Source organism: Urocitellus parryii, chromosome X (assembly GCF_045843805.1).
Source record: "Urocitellus parryii isolate mUroPar1 chromosome X, mUroPar1.hap1, whole genome shotgun sequence".
NCBI classification, from domain to species: Eukaryota; Metazoa; Chordata; class Mammalia; order Rodentia; family Sciuridae; genus Urocitellus; species Urocitellus parryii.
The window spans coordinates 40,947,583-40,967,990 of record NC_135547.1 but is presented as its reverse complement, the minus strand read 5'-3'; the positions used below and the strand labels follow the sequence as shown (position 1 = coordinate 40,967,990).

At 38.5% G+C, this 20,408-nt stretch overlaps 1 protein-coding gene across 1 annotated transcript; it reads left to right on the top strand.

Annotated features, from left to right (window-relative positions):
• Nucleotides 1-11,389: 11,389 nt before the first annotated feature.
• LOC113192494 (NACHT, LRR and PYD domains-containing protein 12) lies at nt 11,390-12,474 on the top strand. The gene is given in 2 exon segments (XM_026402643.1): nt 11,390-11,969; nt 12,311-12,474. Coding segments are annotated over 2 exon segments (744 nt in total).
• Nucleotides 12,475-20,408: the final 7,934 nt, after the last annotated feature.

The following is a 20,408-nucleotide window of genomic DNA, read 5'->3' as shown; positions in this document are numbered from 1 at the left end:
GCAAGTCAGAAAAGCCAGATACAAAAGACCATATATTGTATGACTGCATTTACATAAAATGTTCAGAATAGACAAATCCTTAGAGACAGAAAATAGAATTGTGACTACCAAGTACTAGGAGTACAGAGGGAATAGAGAGTGTCTGCCTTATTGGTGCAGTTTTTCTTATTGGGGTGATGTAAATGTTTTAGAATTAGTGGTGATAGTTATAAAACGTTATGTATATATATACTATAAAACATTGAATTGTACACTTAGAGTAACTTTATGATATGCTAATTATCTCACGTTTTTGAAGTGCAATCTCATTTTAGGCTTGGGAATGAGGGTTGATCTTTGAATTTTTATTGCATATATAACTAATCCTAACACAAAAACAAGCAAAGGACTGAATGAACATTTTTTTCCAAATATTAAAAGGTGGTAAGCATCATTAATCATCAGGAAAATGCAAATGAAAATTACAGTGAGCTATCACTTCACATTTATTAAGATAGTTGTCATAAAAAAGGAAAAAACAAAAGTTGGTGAGGGGTGATAAAAAGGGAACCCTTGTATTCTGTTCCTGGGAAAATAAATTGGCACATAGCCATTGTGGAAAACAGTGTGAAAGATCCTCATAATATTAAAAGTAGATTTGACATATGATCCAGCTATTCTACTTCTGAGTATAGAGTCAAAGGAAGTGGAATTAATATTTTGAAGAGAATTCAGCACTCTCACATTCATTGCAGCATTATTCAAAATAACCAATAAGACTGGGAAAATTATACTATCTCCCCTATTTTTGGTAGCATGCATAATGTAGAGTCATCACGTAGAGTTGAGCAGTTTGTTGAATGAAAAGGCACACAGCCAAAGATGTGAATGGGGACTGAAATTATCCTATACTCTGTTATAACTTGTGTGTCCCATGGAAACAACCTGAGTGTCTGTCAATAGATGACTGGATAAAGGAAATGTAGTATGTAAAGGAATATGAAAAGAAAAAAATCTTTCCATTTATAATATGGATGAACCCATAGGACATTATACTAAATGAAATAAACCAGACACAGAAAGAAAGAACTGTATGATCTCCCTTGTATGTGGAATCTAAAAAAGTTGATCTCACAGAAGCACAGAAGAAAGGTGGTTACCAGGAACTGGGGCTCTGGAAAAATGGGAAAGTGTTCAAAGAGTATAAGCTTTCAATTACAAGATGTGTAGGTTCAGGGGTTCTAACATACAGTACAGTGACTATAGTTATACTGTATTGTATACTTGATATTTGATAAGAGAATAGATCTTCAGCATTCTCACCACAAAAAGAAAAAGAAAAACTGAAGTGACTATATGTAAGCTTGATTGTGGTAATCATTTTACAGTGTATGCATATATCAAACCATCACATATACCTTTAATATATAGTTTTTGGTTCTCATTTATACCTCAATAAGACTGGGAAAACATTCTAGTAAATTCCCTATTTTTGGCAGCATGCATTTTGTAGAGTCACCATGTAAAACTGTGCAGTTTGTTGAATGAAAAAACACACATTCATAGATGTAAATGGGGACTGAATTTATTCTGCACTCTGTTCTTACTTATGTACCCTAGCTTGCTGCTGTGTTGTGTCACAGGAAAGCATATAATTTTATCATTTTATTATTCAGCTACCTAGAGGAGACAATCTTATTTGTCTTCTTGGAGAGGGTACCTTTTAATACCTTGCATAAAGATTTCATATGTTCTAGTGGTAATCCTAGTACAATGAATACTACTTTCCTATTCTGGAATTTGGGCCATCTCTCAGCCTTTACTCTAGCTGGGACTGATATCCAGCAATAAAATACCTCCCCTATAATTCCCAAAGCATGTTAACTTTAATTCACTCTCACATATAACTTTTATATTAGAATTCTTTACTTACATATAGCAGAAATTGATTTGCATAAGTTAATTAAAAACAGGGATATTTGGAAAGATACTGGGTTGATCAAATTCAAATCGAAATGCTGAAAATCAAGGCCTTGAGTTCAGGAACCAGGGAGGCATTTTGGTAGTAGAACTCCAGAATCTTCAATCAAGTTTAAAAATTCAAGGATGAAGAATCTGATTATTTCCTTGAGGTATTTTCATTTCTTATTAGAGCAAAGGTCAGTGAAAGAATGCCAGATGAATAAAACAACAATCAAAGGAGGTAAAAATAGAGACATGTCAATATATATATATAATATGTTGAATAAGCTTTTTGTTGGAGGTGGGTACTGGGGATTGAACCCAACACACTTAACCACTGAGCCACATTCCCAGCCTTTTAAAAATATTTTATTTAGAGACAGGGTCTCGCTGAGTTGCTAAGTGCCTTACTAATCTGCTGAGGCCAGCTTTCTACTTGCAATCCTCCTGCTCAGCCTCCCGAGTTGCTGGGATTATAGGCATGTGCCACTGTGCCCGGCTGAATAATCTTTTAAACATATAAATTGGAATATCAGAGGAAGGGACTAGATTGGAATAAACAATTAGGAGTCAAAAGGATAATTGAAATAATGGACAAGTCTTAGATTCCTCAGGAAAAGAGCAGGAGACCATGCATCTCTCCATCTCCTTTATCCAGGACAGACACTTTTACTGGAATAATTTATAGCTAGAGCATTGATTCTTTTTTTTTTTTATGGTGCTAGGGATTGAGTCCAGAGCCTTGCACATGCTAGGCAAGTGCTATGCCATTAAACCACATCCCCAGCCCAAGGATTGATTCTATCTTGAGGGGGATAATGATATTCCTAGAGACTGGGAAAAAATATAATTCTACCTTGGAAACATTTCACATGATAGGAATTAAATTTTTATGTATAGATTTTAGTAGAATATGACTTCTTTCTGTCAAAGTTATAATAAATGACACCTTATTTTTTTCTCTTAACATTTACCATTTGTATTGTACCTGTCCCCATGCTAAGCATTTTATGAATGCCATATTATTTAATCCTCACAATTAATGAATTAGATATTATTCTATCAATCATATTTTACATGTGGGTTACTGGAGTCTTAGTTTAATTTACTCAAGTTCATTTTTCTAGAAAGATTGGAAATGGAACTTAAAGTCTATGTGAGTTCAAAGATATATCTACTCCATATAAAATGATAAAATACATTAGCTATAGTTTAGGATTATTTAGTCCTTACTATATACTGCATAGTGGACTGACTAAAACTTTATATGCCTTATCTCATTTGGTCTTCATAACCACCTTATAAGGAAAGTACTGTTGTTATCTCCACTTAATGAATAACAAAATCTGATGTGTAGAGATGTTAATTCCATGGTTGTCACATAGTAAATGGTAGAATCAGGGCTTGAACATACTTGTTGGATTCTAAAACTTCTGTGCTTCACTAATCCATTTTTTTTTTTTTTATCAAGAAGAACCAAATCTTAGTGGCTTTCTTTGCTGGCCATGTATTGGAATCACCTGGAGATGCTTTTAAGAAAATCAATGCCAGACCTCACCAAAGATCTGATTTATCAAGAGTATGGGCCAGTAATCGGATTATCTTTAAAAGCATCTATCCATTCAATTTATTCATCAAATATTTAATATCTACTCTGTGCCAAACATGTACTAGGCATATGTGTTCTATCAAGATTTATCAGTTATCTATTGCCACAGTGGTATGTAGCAACCACATAATCTCTGTGATATTAAGCACTTATATTATCACAACTTTGGAGGCCATCTGGGACTCAGCTGCTTAGCTCTATTGGGCAACTGTAAGACTCTACATTTTTGCTCTAGGATTATGGGTAAACTAGGTGGTGTGCTTCACATACTCCTCCTTCTTGGACCAGTGGACTAGCTGAGGATTGTTTCTCTTAAGACTCCTCTCCTAATAGTGATGGAATTACAAGACAGGGAGAGATTCAAGATGGCAGATTAGAGGAAGGCTCATTTCTAGTTGCTCCGTGGCTTGGAATTCAAGTAGCAGGAGTATTGCCTCTCGCTGAGGTGGGTGAAAGAGCAATCTTGCCAAAATTCAATAATTGGACAGAGTGTCTTAGAGACTCAGAAATTCTGGCATATTGAACAAAGAAGAAAGAGTACATAAAATCAAACTGGTTGCAGCAGAGGCAGCAGTCTGGTTTACCACAGAGGGGACAACACAGAGAGAAACACAATAAACAGATTTGCTACAGAAAACCCTATAGATCAGAAAAGCAGCCTGAACTTTGTTGAACCGGAAACTGCACCACAAACTGATGTTTTAAAAAGTGGTCTGTATTTCTCAACTGGTAAGCAGAGAGCTGAGGCAGGAGCCATTTTGAGATAGCCATGTTGCAGCTAGCTGTTTCAGGAACCCAGGAGATCATAGCAAACATAGCTATATTCTCCTGGCAAGTGCCTACTGTGTGGCATAGGGTGTATCTAGCAGAAAACATGAAAGAAACAAGCACAGGGAAGATTGTTCCTGGGGGATTCAGTTAGAAAAATGAAGAGGAGCTGAGTTCACTTCTCCTTTGAGTCTGATGGCTCATGTGACAAGCTGAAGAGGCTATGGAGTCTTAACAGGTGGATGTGAATATACTCAATGACTAAGTGTGGATAGGCTGTGTTTGTGGGCAGCAGAGTGTGTATAGGGTTGGTTCCCCTACCCAGTAAGTAGAGTTCTTGGGAGGATCCTGAAATTTAGACTCCCATCAGAGATCAGCATCTGAGGGGGCCTAGGGGTGTGTTGATCTAATCTCTCCAGAGCAGATAGCATCCAACAAAACCCCTAAGGCCTGATTAATCCTACACCCTAGCTGCCAGAACTTTCCTTATAGAATTTTGCAGCAGCCCCACTCTCGGAGTGCATCTGTCTCGTCTGTCCAGACAAAAATCTAATCAGCAGTACATACCACTTCATCCAACCTTAAACTGGTGAGAAGGGAAACTAAAAGCTATTTTAGATTCAATCCTTAGACACTTGAAATGGCAGCTTTGTGAGCAACACAAAAAGAGGAAGCACTTAATAACTCCCAGCCCTTGCATGCATGCATACCCCCCACCTCAGTACAAAGCCCATATGACCCAGCTAGCTCTACCACTTCTTGGTTTTCAACCTGAACAATTAGTCATCTTGTTACAGTGATAACATGTACCCCCGTGTTTATAGCAGCATAACCCACAATAGCCAAACTATGGAACCAGCTTAGGTGTCTGTCAATGGATGAATGGATAAAGAAAATGTGATAGATATAAACAATGGAGTTTTCATCAGTCATAAAGAAGAATTAAATTATGTCATTTGCAGGAAGATGGATGGAACTTGAGACCATTATGTTAAGCAAACTAAGTCAAACCCAGAAGGTCAAGGGTCATGTGTTTTCTCTCAAATGTGGAAGCTAGAGACGAAAAAGGAAAAGAAAGGTTGAGGTGGATCTCCTAAAAATTAAAGTGGGATCTGTAAAACAATAGAGGAAAGTGACCAGGGGATGGAGGAGGGGAGGGGGGAAGTGCAGGGGAGTGATATTAGCTAAATTTATTATATTGTGTGCACATATGAATATGTATCAACAAATCCCACCAGTATATACAACTATAATGCACCAATAAAAATGTGGGGAAAAAAAGAATTTCAAGAGGGGGCATGTCCAATTATGGGTATACTGTTTTGGTCAAAGCAAGTCTCAAGGTTGAGCTAAAAGGAAAAAAAAAGAAAAATAAACCCCACATTTTTGTGTAGAATTGTAAAGTTCATGGCAATGACTATAATATAGTTTAGGTGAGAAAACTGACAAATAACAATAAATGTAATACATTGCAAGGTCCTTGATTAGCATCTAGATGGTTATTTTTAAGAAAAAGTTTTGCTTTCCTGCCCAAGGTCCTGTCTGAGAAAGGTTCACCACTCCCTCATACCAACCCAACCCTTCACTGCCTAGATTAGGACCCATGCAGCTCTGATTCCTGAGCCTGCCCTATAAAAGTTGGAACCCAACTGTATTGCCTCTTTCCTTCTATGGAGATATGGCCTTTATTTGTCAGCTCTGATAAATAAACTCTCATGTGTATCTCTGCCTGGTCTTCGTCTTTCATTTCTTGTTCACCTACCTCCTGGTTCCTTGCTTTCCTTTCATACAAATGTAAATGACTAAATATATTAGAATGTCATAATTCATATTGCAAAGAAGGGAAATTAGTTCCAGATGGTAGTATAAAAATGATTCTAATATGCAATGGTATAACGGAAAACCACTTTTCTTTCAATGTGAAACCTAAAAAGAAAGAAACCTGGTCTATCATTTCCTCAGCCACTTTGAAAACAATAACACAGACCAAGAAAAGTAAATAATTTTACACAAATTCCATAGGTAGACAGAAATGGAACTAGGGCCTATGTCTCTTGATTTTCTAGACTATTTTTTTCTAAACTACAGCATTCCCACATATAGTCTTAGAATTCTCTCTTTACCAAGATCACCAAAGATATTTTGTAGAAGGGTATTATAGCTGTTATTTCTATTTTCTTGATTTTCTAGGATGAACAGTCAGAAGAAAAGATATGGAACATGCTTGTACCTGGAGTTTGTTGTCTGCAGAGAAAGGTAATTGAACGAATAAGGAGTATTCTAGATAAAACTTTTCATTCTCTTTCTTCTATTTATCATAGCCTTTGTGATTCTTCTGAAAACTTAAATTTTTGTTAGATGTATGTGTGTGTATGTGTATGTGTGTGTATCTTAAGATATTACTTGGATACAGTATTTACTTCTTAATTTAGAATGGACTGCACAATTTTTGTGTTGCCCAAAATGAGGAAAAAGAAAGCAGAAAGGTGAAGAGGCAACTGTGGTTTATTATTTTCCATAATCTCCAAAGCATTCATAATCATATAATCAGAAAAAGGCTCATCGTCTCCCTTTGCTGTAACCACAGCTTTCTAACAAGAGAGCACAAAAGAGCAAAGAGTAAACTTTGCTAGAGTCCTCCCCTGGTGGCTGATTCCTGAACTACAAGGAATGTTTAGCAGCTGGGAACAAAACCTGGTACTAGTCTCTTGCCTTCTCATTTCTGTGACATTCTAATGTCTGCCTCTGCCGACCCTGCTTCCATCCATCCACCTTTATCACCCATCTAGTCACACCTTCTCCTAGAGGTTGCAAGTAGTAAACAAACAATAACTACTACTATAGGAATGTGGACTTGTATGCTTGCTTGTTTATTCTTATTTATTTACTTTTATGTGCACGTGTTTGGATTGAACATGGATATATGTATGTGAATGTAGGCCATTGTATATATTGTTAAAGGCCAATGCTTTATTCTTTCCCATTTACCAAGTTAGGCTCAAAAGAAGGTTCTACAGAAGCAATAGGCTAATTAATGTTCAATGGAAAGAAAAATAGCAGAAAACAGTCATTTCAAGTATTGTATACATCTTTAAGTTTATGCCTAAATTTTTCTTATTAATCATAAGTTAAAATGTTCACAACCCATATATGTATGTAAGGGAAGTTCTTATGTTTTCCTTTATGGTGGGCATTAGCTATAAAATATCTTTGTGGGTACATTAAAAAAAGATGTGAAGTGACTTACTTTGTTCCTTGTATTTCTGTTTGAGGAACAGTATGAATGGCTGTAGCAATGTGGCTATATTTCTGTTTGTTTCATGTATGAAGGTATATTAGGTATGAAGGTATATTTGTGCTTCTCCTAACTCAAACTCTTCCTCCACAGCTGCTTCTGGTTCTCTGGCTTCGTTTTTCAAGGAAGGAGCTTACAGATAGATGTCTTTTTTATTTTACCCTCTTTTTCTATTTTGGGATTAGTGTCTCTCATGAACCACCTTCTCATCCCCAACCTTTTCACATTTCCACTTTATTCTTTAGCAATCATTAACAAAAGTTGTTAAGAGACAGATATAGAAATTTTTATAGGCTAGAAAATTCTCTTTGGGAATTATGTAAATAAGGACCAACAAACTGTAGCTAGTAGGCCAAATCCAGCCAGTTGCCTATTTTTGTAAAAATGTTTTACTGGAAAAGACTATTCATTTACATATTGTCTATGGCTGCTTTCATGCTAAGATGGCAAAATTGAGTAATTGCAATAGAGACTGAAAAAACCCAAACTATTCATGACAATTTTTCAGAAAATATTTTCCAACTCTTATGTGTTTCAGCATTCCCCTTCATTCTACAGACATTGTTTTCCAGGAGTTAACAACTTTGCTGTTAGGGTTCTTTAGTCATTTAAGACCAGAAAATGTTAGATTAAATAAATTTAAATAGCCTATTTAACTTGAAATAAAGAAGCATTTCATAAGCTAATATCTAACATTTAGAAACTCAGGGGAAAGAGGGTGCATTTCCCTCAATTTATTTGGTCACAGAACACCTTTTTACAGCTTTCCTTACTAATATATCGCATAATAATGTTCTAAGGAACAACTCATTTGGAAAATGCTGTGTAGACATTCACATAACAGTAGTTTGAACTGGATATCTGATTTCCTGAGGTACTTTTTCTAGATGCAGGTGAAAAGCTACTTAATATAGTGTTTAAGCACATAAACCTCAGATAAACCTGGATCAGAATTAAAGCTCTTTCATTTACCAGAATTGATCGAGCTACCAAATGCCATAAGGAGGACTGGCTATATAATTTGCAGTTTTGTACAAAGTGAAAACACAGGATCTCTTGTTCAAATGTTAAGAATTTCAAGACAGCAATAACTGAATATTAAATCAAGCATGGGTCTTGAGCATGAAGACCTGACACACACTCCAGAAGCCAGTCCTGGTTATATGTTTGAATTTCTTCAACTATCAAATGTGGACAATACCTAACTTTTAAGATTGTTTTGAGAATTAAATCAGAAATGTATGTAAAGGGCCAAGCACAATATGAAGCACAGAATATTTAATAATAAATGACTTGCTTTTAATTCAAAAGCATTAATAGCCATATTCAATAAATATGTATTTAGTGTCCACTATGTGCTGGCTACTGTGCTAGGTATTCTGGGTACTGTGGTGAAAAAGATAGATAAGACCTTTGTTGTCATTTAGATTATTATTTAGTGGGGAAGACAAATAATTGAAGCAAAAAATAAGATAATTATAAATTGTGATAAGTGACATACCGGGAAAAATAGGGTGCTGGTAAGAGGAATAGTGGAATGAATCTTAATTTTGGTGGCCAGGCAGAATCTCTTCTGAGAAGTCCTATTTGAGATCAGAAGTATAAGAAGAAACTCACCATGGAAAGAACAGGAGGAAGAATATTCAAGGTAGAAAGGACTGCTAGTGAAAAGGCTCTGAAGTAGGAGAGAAAATGGTATTTATGAGAGGCTTTAGTGGAGGAAGTAAGGAGAATGATATAAAATGAGGCTGGGGAGGGGAGGTAGGTAGGGTCCAGATAATGGAACACCTTGTAGGATGAAATAAGGATTTTGTTTTTTAGACCAAGTGCAATGAAAAGCTCTTGAACTATTTTGGACAGGGCAGTGACATGATCTAATTGATGTTTATAGAAACTCACTTTGGCTACTTGGATCAGATAGATAAGAGTAGAAAAGTAGGAGTCTGTTTCAGCAGTCCAGTAGAGTTCATAGTACCTTGGACTTATGTGATCTTGAGGACATGCTGATAAATAAATGAATTTGAGGCTTATGTTTTTAAAATTTTTATTAAATTTCATTTCTAAATTTTATTTTTATTAGTTCTTTTTAGTTATACATGACAATAGGATTTATTTTGACATAATTAGAGAATCATGGAATAAAATTTGTTCTAGTTCACTCCCCAGTATTTCCCCTTCCCTTCTCTTCCTCTCACCCCCTATTCCCTTCTCTGTATTACTTTGATCTTTTTGCTATTTACTTTTAATTTTTTTAATTTGTTTTGTGGGTGCTCATGATGGAGAGATTCAATGTAGTATATTCATATATGTACATAGGAATGTTAGGTTACATTCATTCCACTGTGTTTCCCTATCCCATCCCACTACCCTTCTCTTTGTTTCCTTTTTCCTACCCCACTGGTCGTCTTTTTTTTTTCTTGGTACCAGGGATTGAACCCAGGGGCACTTAACCACTGATACCTATCCTCAGCCCTTTTTATATTTTATTTTGAGACAGGGTCTCAGTAAGCTGCCCAAGACCTCACTAAATTATTCAGGGCATCACTTAGTAGCTGAGGCTGGTTTTGAACTTGAGATCCTCCTGCCTCAGCCTCCCAAGCTACTGAAATTACAGGTATGCACCACCACACCTATCGTTTTTTTTTTTTTTTTAATTTTCAACCTCCCCACCTTATTTTGGACTAGCTTCCATATATCAGAGAAAACATTCAACCTTGGACTTTTTGGGTCTGGCTTATTTCACTTAGCATGGTAGTCTCCAGGTCTATCCATTTACCAGAAAATGCCATACTTTCATTTTTTATGGCCAAGTAATACTCCATTGTGTATATATACACGTTTTCTTTATCCATTCATCTGTTGAGGAACCCCTAGGTGGTTCCATAGCTTAGTGAATTGAGCTGCTATAAACATTGATGTATCTGTATCACTAATTTTAAATCCTTTGAATATATACTGAGGAGTGGGATAATGAGGTCAAATGGTAGTGTTCCATTTCTAGTCTTTTGAGAAATCTCCTTACTGCTTTCCAGAAATCCCCTTACTGCCTCAGCCCCTTGCGCCGCTGGGATTATATGCTTTTGCCACCACGCCTGGCCTGATACTTGTATTCTTGATGATTGCTAAGGCTTATTTTTGAAGGTATGAATAATAGACCTTATTAATTGACATAGATAATTGAAAGAAAAAATAAACATCTCAAAGTTTTTCTGATCAATTAGATGGCATCATTTTTAAAAATCTCTTTTTTTTAATATTTATCTTTTAGGTGTAGATGAACACAATACAATGCCTTTATTTTTATGTGGTGCTGAGAATCAAACCCAGGTCCTTCCCATGCTAGGTGTGTTCTCTACAGCTGAGCCACAATCCCAGCCCCAGATGGCATCATTTAACTGAGATAAAAGGTGTCTGGGTGAGAGTAGTTTGTGGGCACTGGGGCTAGGTAGGTATATAAATCAAGAGCTCAGGTTTAGACATGTAAAATTTGAAGAGCCTTTGAGTCATCTAAGAAGAGATGGTAGTGATGGTGGTATTAGTCATAGTTGTTGTTTGCATTGCTGTCTACGATTCTGTGATTATTTACTCTTGGTGTCACCTCATTAGACTACCAGGAAATATACAGAAAACATCTAAAGGAAAAACACCTAAAAATAGGAGTTGATAAATGTTATCACCATGGCAAGCATGTAGAGTCACGGCTGCTTCTTGTAAAAGAGAATTGTGTATCAGAAAAGACACCATGTGGAATTCTTCAACAATATCATTTTGTTAAGATGGAACATGTATTTAATCCTAATGAAGAAGGTTTCAGCTCATCCAGAACTCTGGTGCTTCAGGGATGTGCTGAGACTGGGAAAACAGCTATGGTTCCCAAATTCATGTTTGACTGGGCAGCAGGAATGGTCACTCCAGGCAGATTTGACTATCTCATTTATGTCAGTTGCAGAGAAATCAGCCACACTAATAATCTTAGTGCTGTTGACCTGATCACTAACATATTTCAAGACATAAAGGGACCAATCCTGGACATTATACTTCTATATCCAGAGAAACTTCTATTTATTCTTGATGGATTTTCTGAGCTGCAATACCATGGGGGTGACCAAGAAGAGGATCTTACTGATAATCCCCAGGAGAGGAAGCCAGTAGAGATACTCTTGTGCAGTTTGGTGAAGAAAAACTTTCCTGAATCCTCTCTCCTAATAACTGCCCGGCTCACAGCCATGAAGAAACTCCACTCTCTGTTAAAGCAACCTATCCAGGCAGAAGTCCTATAGTTTACAGATGCTGAAAAAAGAGCATATTTCTTGAGTCAGTTTTCAGGTGCTAATGCAGCTATGAAAATCTTCTATGGTTTGCAAGACAGTGAAGGCCTTGACATTATATCTTCTCTTCCAATTGATTCCTGGATGTTATGAAGTATCCTGCAGTCACAGGAAGTTGTTGATAGAACTCTTCTGCAGTCCCTTAAGACCACTGACATGTATCTGTTCTACTTTTCTAAGAGCCTCAAAACCCTTATAGGCATATCAATGTGGAAGGGACAAAGTTGCCTGTGGGGCCTTTGCTCTTTGGCTGTGGAGGGTCTACAGAAGCATCGGGTTATGTTTGCATTTAGTGACCTAGGAAAACATCAAATAGGAGTTTATGATACTGACTGCATTTTTCTCAATCATTTTCTAAAAAAAATGAAGGAGATGTCAATGTCTATACTTTTCTTCACTTCAGTTTCCAAGAATTCCTGACTGCTGTGTTCTATGCCCTGAAGACTGACAGAAAAATGATATTTTTTGTCATGTGGGAAAAACATGGCAAGAAATATTCCAACAATATGGAAAAGGGTTTTCATCACCAATGATACACTTTTTATTTGGCCTCTTACATAACAGAAAAGCAAAGACTGTGGAAACTACTTTTGGGAGAAAAGTCTCTCCAGGACTTCAAGAAGAGTTATTGAAGTGGACCAAAAGGAAAACAAAGGATAAATCTTCTAGATTACAGATTAAATCAGTGGACTTGTTTCACTGGTTGTATGAGATACAGGAATAAGAATATGCAAAAAAGATAATTGATAATTTACAGTCAATTGTACTACTCTAATCTACCTATACAAAAATGGACATTCTGGCTATGTCGTTCTGTGTAAAAAGCAGTCACAGTCCTCTTTCAATGTCTCTGAAGTGTCAGCACCTACTTGGGTTGAGGAGGAAGAAAAAACCATGGCATTAATGCCAACAGCCTTAACATTTAATCAGTAAGTATATTCATATCCTTCCTCTAGTTTTTTTGGCCTTATTTCTTTTTTTTATTACTTATTTATTTTAAGTACTTAGGCATATGATCATTTCAAGTGTCATCAATAAGTAGAAGTAATCACCTCAGCTTTCCATATTTTATGTCAGTCAATAATGTAAGGATTTACTGATTATCTACCATGCATTGAACACTAGCCTAGGTAAACAATGAGGAAAGCTAGTTTTTTGAGCACTTACCATGTACTGGGCGCTGTGTGTGTGTGTGTGTGTGTGTGTGTTTTGTGTGTGATGTGCACGTGCACATTAGTCTTCATTGTCACTCTGTGGATGTGCTTTATCATTATAAAGTGTTATAAGCATTTAAAATCTTCAAGATCCACGATTTTGGTGTCAGTGACCATTCTGGGAAAGTTTGCAAACCTAACATTGGATTGGTTGTCACTCTTCTGCATGTATACTTCATCACTGAGGCCTCAAAAATTTCCAGGTTAAGAAGAGGAGCTACATGTCTGTGTATCTTTCTGTAACACCTGAGCTCTTCCTACCAGACCTTTATAGAGGACTGAGAGCTGAAGTTCAAAGAGACATAGGTAAACCACTATAATAATATGAACTCTCTGTATACGATAAAATGCAATTCTACTTCCTTTTTATAGTATGGATTCTGTACACTATATAAAATAGTTCTATTGACTGATTAAAGCAATGAATAACTATATCAATCTGTTCCCAATATCTGAGTTATGAAGGACAATGCCTCTTCCTTATTGTGGGGCCAGCTGAGTGGTAGGGGACCTTGAGGAGAAGAGTGAACAGAAAGATCTCTTAGAGGAATGCATTAATCCTATTCTTAGCTCTTATAGATTTCCTCAGCTGGCTGTAGCATAGAGGTGGTAATGGGCAATGGAGAATTTGTGTTTGAGGGAAATAGGGAGGGACAGAGAGTGCAAGAAGAGTTTGTTTAGAACTAGCAGGGACAGGGGTAGGAGAGGTTAACAAATAATTATGAAGGATCTTGGTTATAAGGTCCCAATGAAATCGTTGTATATTATAAAGTAAAATAATTGACAAATACATTTGAGAGATTTAGAAAACTCTCAAATACATTTGAGAGATGGAAACAAAAGGGGCTTCTGATTAATTCTGGGTTTCCAGAAAGTCAACTTTAGATGGAGTCTCCACCCCCTGCCTTTATTGCTTTTATCATAGGGCTTAAATGCCTGTCAAAATTTAAGCCAGAACATTCCTTTCCCAACATTAGCATATTGGTGAAGTGAGAGTACACTGTTGAACTTAAACTTGAGTTTCAATTACTATAATTAGTTTTTCTACTTGAACGGACAACCAAGAATCAGTTATATTATACAGGTAGCTTGGGGAAGTCACTTGATCTCTTAGAACATCTGCAAAGTGGTGATTATAATTTTATTTATTTATTTATTTTACCTGTCTGAGATTTTATTAGCAGGACCCTAGCGGCAAGTCACAGAAGAGAAGGGGGAGGGGGGAGAGGGGGGAGAGAGAGAGGAGAGTAAGAGAGAGAGAGGGAAAGCAAGAGAGTAAGAGAGGGAGAGTAAGAGGGCGAACACGAAGAAGGTGTTGATATTTATGGGCTTAACACGGATGAGGAGGAGCAAGGAAAGTGAGCTGTTACTTCTTTATTGGCCAAGAGTTCGTGCCACTTCAGGGATTGGAGGTGCGCCATTCAAATTTTGTGTCATTCACAGAGACTGGAGGTGATGGTTTGCGCACCATTCAGTGCATCATAGACCTCAGCTCCTAGAAGAGAAGCACCTCCGGGTGCTATCTTTACCAACACTCCTGAGCTCCCGGAAGAGAAGCACTCCGGGCGCCATCTTTACCAACATTCCTCCCTTTTTTGTTTTGGTTTGGGGGTATCATACTTGATCTGGCTACTTCCTGCTGAGTAGGGGCATCATTTAGAGGGAGGGAGGGAGGTCAGTTGGTTGGAGAAGAAGGGCCAGGAGGCCCCATATCCATGCACTGAAGGCATGGATTTCCTCCAGGGAGAAGTCCATGAATGTGCCCTGCAACTATGAAAGAAACAGCATTAATTTCTGGCATGTCATCCAGTCTGTAGGGATGGTAGAAAAAAGCCTATGCCCAGGAGAAGGCAGATTAGAACATAAAGCTGAAAATCAAGGGCTTATTTTTTTTTGGCATGGTGGGGAGAGAGGGCCCTTCGGTGGAGTTGTCATTTGGTATCTTCATCTTTCAGCACTCAGTGGAGATTTCTTGGGATGATTGGATGTGCATTTGGTCTGGCTCATTGGCCAGTAGCTGGTAATACCTGAGGAGGAGCTGGCATGTGTACGGCCTGGGTTCGATCCTCAGCACCACATACAAACAAAGATGTTGTGTCCACTGAGAACAATCTGCAGGCTGCTGGTGGTGGATGTCAGGCAGGCGATCAGAGGAGTGGACTACGACAGGAATGGCTGGGTTCGGAGTTTGAGAACAGGGTTCTGTCTTGAGCCATGGGGATCCCCGTCCCGAATTTCGGCACCAACGTAAAGAATGGAGGAAAAGATCCGTAAACTCAACAAGCCAAAAAAACCGTTTACCTGTCCAAGATTTTATTAGCAGGATTGTAGCAGCCAGTCACAGGAGAAGGGGGGAGAGAGAGAGAGAGAAGAGAGGAGGGGGGGGAGAGAGGGAGGAGGGGGAGAGAGGAGGGGGGGAGAGAGAGGAGAGAGTAAGAGAGAGAGGGAGAGCAAGAGAGTAAGAGAGAGGTGATTATAATTTTAAAAGCCAATAAATAAATAGAAGGAGAACCAGTAGAGAGAGGGATTATGGGAGGGAGAGAGGGAGGGAGAGAAAATGGAAGCACTAAGGATTGAAATTGAGCAAATTATATGAATTTATGAATATGTTGAAATAAACCCCACGGTAATGTATAACTATATAAAACAAAAGTTTTAAAATCATGATTATAATAGTCATTATGTTAAGAGCCAGATAACCTTGATGCCTGGCACATAGTAGCATGGATTTGGAGTAAGACCCGATTAATAGTCTCAGTTCTTTGTCAACTTATATGATTTTGACCAAATTGCTTAACTTTTTGTGCCCAATTCCCTAATCTGCAACATGGGGTGACATCTTCTAAGGTTTTAGAAGAGTCAATTAATACTAGCATAGAAAAATAAGCCAAAATAAACTTTTTGCTTAAAGTTTTAAAATTATTTTTGTTTTCTCATCTCTTGTAGGTCCTTTTAGATTCACAGTTTCCTAGTGTCTCAGCTACACTTGCTTTGCCAAGCACTGTGTAATCCATAATGTAAAATCAAAGATCTGAAGTAAGTTGAACTTTCCTTTAAACTCTGAAGTATTTGCAGGTAAATACTGGGTTGCCAGAAATTGCACTGTGGGCTTATTGGACCTGAAAACAAAATATAACTAGTGTTCAGTTTGTCCATAATGGAGTAGCAAATAAAAAGATGCTACAAACCTAGAAGAAAGGTGTGAGTAACATCTTTGTCCACATGCCTGGTTTTTGTAAGTACTGTTTCTGCACATAACAATGCACTGCAATGAGTGGGTGGCAAGTTGTAACACCTAAGAGATTTGTCTGTGGTTCATTCTGGATCTACCCCTCTTCCTTTTCCTACCAGATCCCTGAGATCCTTCCCCTAAATTTTCTTTCAGTTGGGTCCTGTCCTACTGTGGAACTGCAGTGTGGTGATCATTTTCTCTCCCCCCATGCCCAATCCACTGCCCCCATTTATTCATCAAAGTGCCCCAAGAAGCCCCCATCCTGGACACTTTCAGATATTTGTCTGCATTACAAGCATATAAGCACAAGCCTCCTTGATTTTCCATATCTATTTTGCCACATAGATCAGTGTCTGCAGTCCTTCTCCTGTCCTATCCCAGAAGAAGAAATGGCCCTTCCAAACCCAAAGAAGCCAGTAAATTCAGTTTTTTTGTATTTTTGTGAACATTTCATTATTTTACTTTCACATCACAGAATCTTAAAACAATATAAAAACCTTTCATCCAGCTGACCTATATTCCACCCTATCATCCATGCCCCCAACCTATTGCCTTCCATTCCCTGACCCCTAAGACCACCCTCTCTAGGGTAATATCTTCTTTGCTAATATGTTTCCAGATCTTTTCTCTCCTCACACAAATAGGAATTTGTAACATAAGACAAACATAATCTATAAAGATATACAGCATACATAAAGATACAGAACCATGGAAGGTTTGTTTTACACAAAAGTGACTTATATAATTGTTTTTTTAATTTCACAGAACAGTAACTATGCCTCAAATACAATATGTGGACTCTACCTCATTCTTTCACATATTTCTTGCATTTTCAAGCTTCTTTCTGTGATCTCCTTCCCTATGACTCAAGTTTCTCTCAATATTCAGAACTCTCTCTCAACCACATGTCCTGCCTGTCACATTCAAACTTTGTCCTTAAAAACAGCTTCCCCTCACTGACTCCACTTCTGCATTTCCCATTCACTCACTCCTTGCAGTTTGGCTTCTATCCTGCCACTCCCCTGAATTTGCTTGAAGATCCAAAGTAAATGCCAAGCCCAATGGACATTCTCAGCTTTTGTTTCTCAGGGCCCCTCAGCCTACATGACCTTCTTTTAAATTTGGTTTCTAGTTGTAGTTGGATACAATACCTTCATTTTATTTTTATATGGTTCTGAGAATTGAACTTAGTGTCCCACATGTGCTAGGCGAGTGTTCTACCACTGAGCTATAATACCAGCACCCCCTACACACCTTCTCTTTTGATTCATCCGCCATTCAAACTGTTCCTAATTATTTTATTGCCTCCAGCCATCTCCAGCTGGGATGATTTTAACATTTTGTGGATATCTAGAGACACTTTTGTCTGTTATGGCTGAGTGAGTGGGGTGGGTACCACTGTCATCTAGTGGATAGAGGCTAAGGATTCTGCTGAACATCCTACAGTGTACTGGCAAGCCCCCCATAATAATGAATTATCCAATTGTAACTGTCAAGAGTACTGAGGTTAGAAAACACTGTCTAGAGGGATATAAAAAAACCAAAGACATTTATGAAATGTACAGTTTAAGTAGCTGGCCCCCATTTGGATGGTGATTGTCCACACCCTTCCTAACAGGAGACAGCCGAAAGTCACATCTCTGCTGGATGTCCCAGAGCCATGGCAGCTTTCTGGTATGTAGGTCCACAGTCCCTTGGTGATGTCCAGGACTCCTCCAGTCATGTCTCATTGTGCTCCAGTTGCACACCTCCTCCCCATCCTTCCACCTGAGGGCTAAAGCACACTTTTAGCCCCCTTCAACACAGCTTATGGTCACCAGGGGGAAAAGCAGACCAACCTCCCACCCACCCCCTTCCCCGACTCACTCTCATCTTCCTCCCACCTCTCCCCCTCCCACTGGAGGTTGATTTCCCATTGGATATGCTTCTGTTCTATTTCACATTTATGAATTCACTGAGAGCTTTATAGCCAGATTCCCTTACCACATTTTTCATGGTGGTGGGTTGGAGGAGAGAATGGTCTAGATGAGCATACCCTGAGTACTATGAGTTTCTGACTCACCTTGGCAGTGGTATGAGTTCAGATCTGTCTCTGGTTTCATCTACTGATGAGTGGGGAGGATTCTCCTGTCATGAGACTGTCATGAGGAGTCCTTGCCGGCAGCTGGTGCTGCTGGCTTCCTTTGTATGCAGCCCTGTGGGATTCCCTTGGGGTGGCAAATCTCTGCTGTGTTAAGAATAAATGTGGGGCAGGGCATGATGGTGAATGCCTGTAATTCTAGCCACTCAGGAGCCTGAGGCAGGAGCATTGCACATTCAACTCAGCCTCAGCAACTTAGCAGGGCCCTGGTAATTCAGCAAGACCCTGCCTCAAAATTTCACACACACACACCCTGCCTCAAAATTTCACAAACACACACACACACACACACACACACACACGCCTGAGCATGTTGCTCAGTGGTTAAGCACCCTTGTGTTGAATCCCCAGTACTAAATAAAATTAAATTAAATTAAGTAAACCTGAGTTAACCCCAGACTTGTTCCAATTATTTCTTATTATTTAACTCCCTTAGAACATGAGCCACTCTATTCATTTTGCTCCTGGGGACTTTGGGGATGCAGGAATTCCTATTACTTGACAAGCCTGATGGAACTCCCCAGCCAGTTCCAAAGTTTTCTTTTTTTAAAATTTTTTTTGGTTGTAGATGAACACACAGTATCTTTATTTATTTCTATGTGGTGCTGAGGATTGAACCCAGTGCCTCACACATGCGAGGCAAGTGCTTTACCACTGAGCCACAGCCCCAGCCCTCCAAATTTTTCTTTGATGGTTTTTTGTTTCAAATTTCTCTGCTGGTACCAGTTTCTGACTGGGAAATAATCTGACTCTCCAGAATAGGAACCTATTCAAGTTAGCTTAAAGAAAAGGGTATCTGGGGCTGGGGTTGTGGCTCAGTGGTAGCACACTCACACTCGTGTGAGGCACTGGGTTCGATCCTCAGAACCACATAAAAATAAGTAAGTAAATAAAATAAAGTTATAAAAAAATGTTTAAAAAATAAAAGAATATCTGGGTAAAGTGGATCCTCATGTAGCATGATTGCAAGATGTGAAAGGAGTTGCATCATAGCCACTCTCTCCAGCTCTCTAGAGTTACTGGATCAACTCCTTTATGCCTGTCTGTACCCTGGAAACTCATGCTGGTGTCCTCTAAAAGATACCTCTGTAAAGCACTCAGTTTTGCTCCCCTGTTTTCAGGGCCAGGCCTCAGTGTTTGTGGCTATGACCCAGGCCTCAACAAAATTACTCACTGCTTTATTGACCAACTCCATCATGACTATGGCATCTACCTCTCAGTGCTGATGATCTAGCCTGGGAATCTGTGTGGCTCAGGATAAGAGTCAAATGACCAGTCCTATTTCAACCATCATAAGGACTAGGTGGGCAGAGGATGGCCTTTTATATACATGGATTTCCAGGCCCACCAGACACTAGGATGGGGAAACAGACAGACAGACATAGATCTATCTCTATTGATCTATAGATAAATCCATAAATCTATAGATCGATAGATATAGATATATGTATGTACACACACATACAGAAGCTTCAGTAATTCTAGTGTTGAATGATAATGCTCTGTAATACAAGAGGTGTAATCTGACCTGGCATGGTGGCATATGCCTTTAATACCAGCTACTTGGGAGGCTAAGGCAGACAGATTCCAAGTTTGAGGCCAGCCTGCACCACTTAGTGAGATCTTGTCTCAAAATAAAAAAAAAATAATTAAAGGAACTGGGGATGTAGCTTGATGGTACAGCATCCCTGGACTCAATCCCCAATACTACAAAAGCGGGGGGGGGGGTAATCAAAACATGTCTTTCCCTCCACCACCTACACCCTCCCCATCTCTCATCCCTTACCTCCCTCCTACCCCTAACCCCCACCTCCCACCCACCTCTGAAAATTGATTTCCCACTGGGATATGTTTCAGTTCTATTTCATATTTCTGAATTCA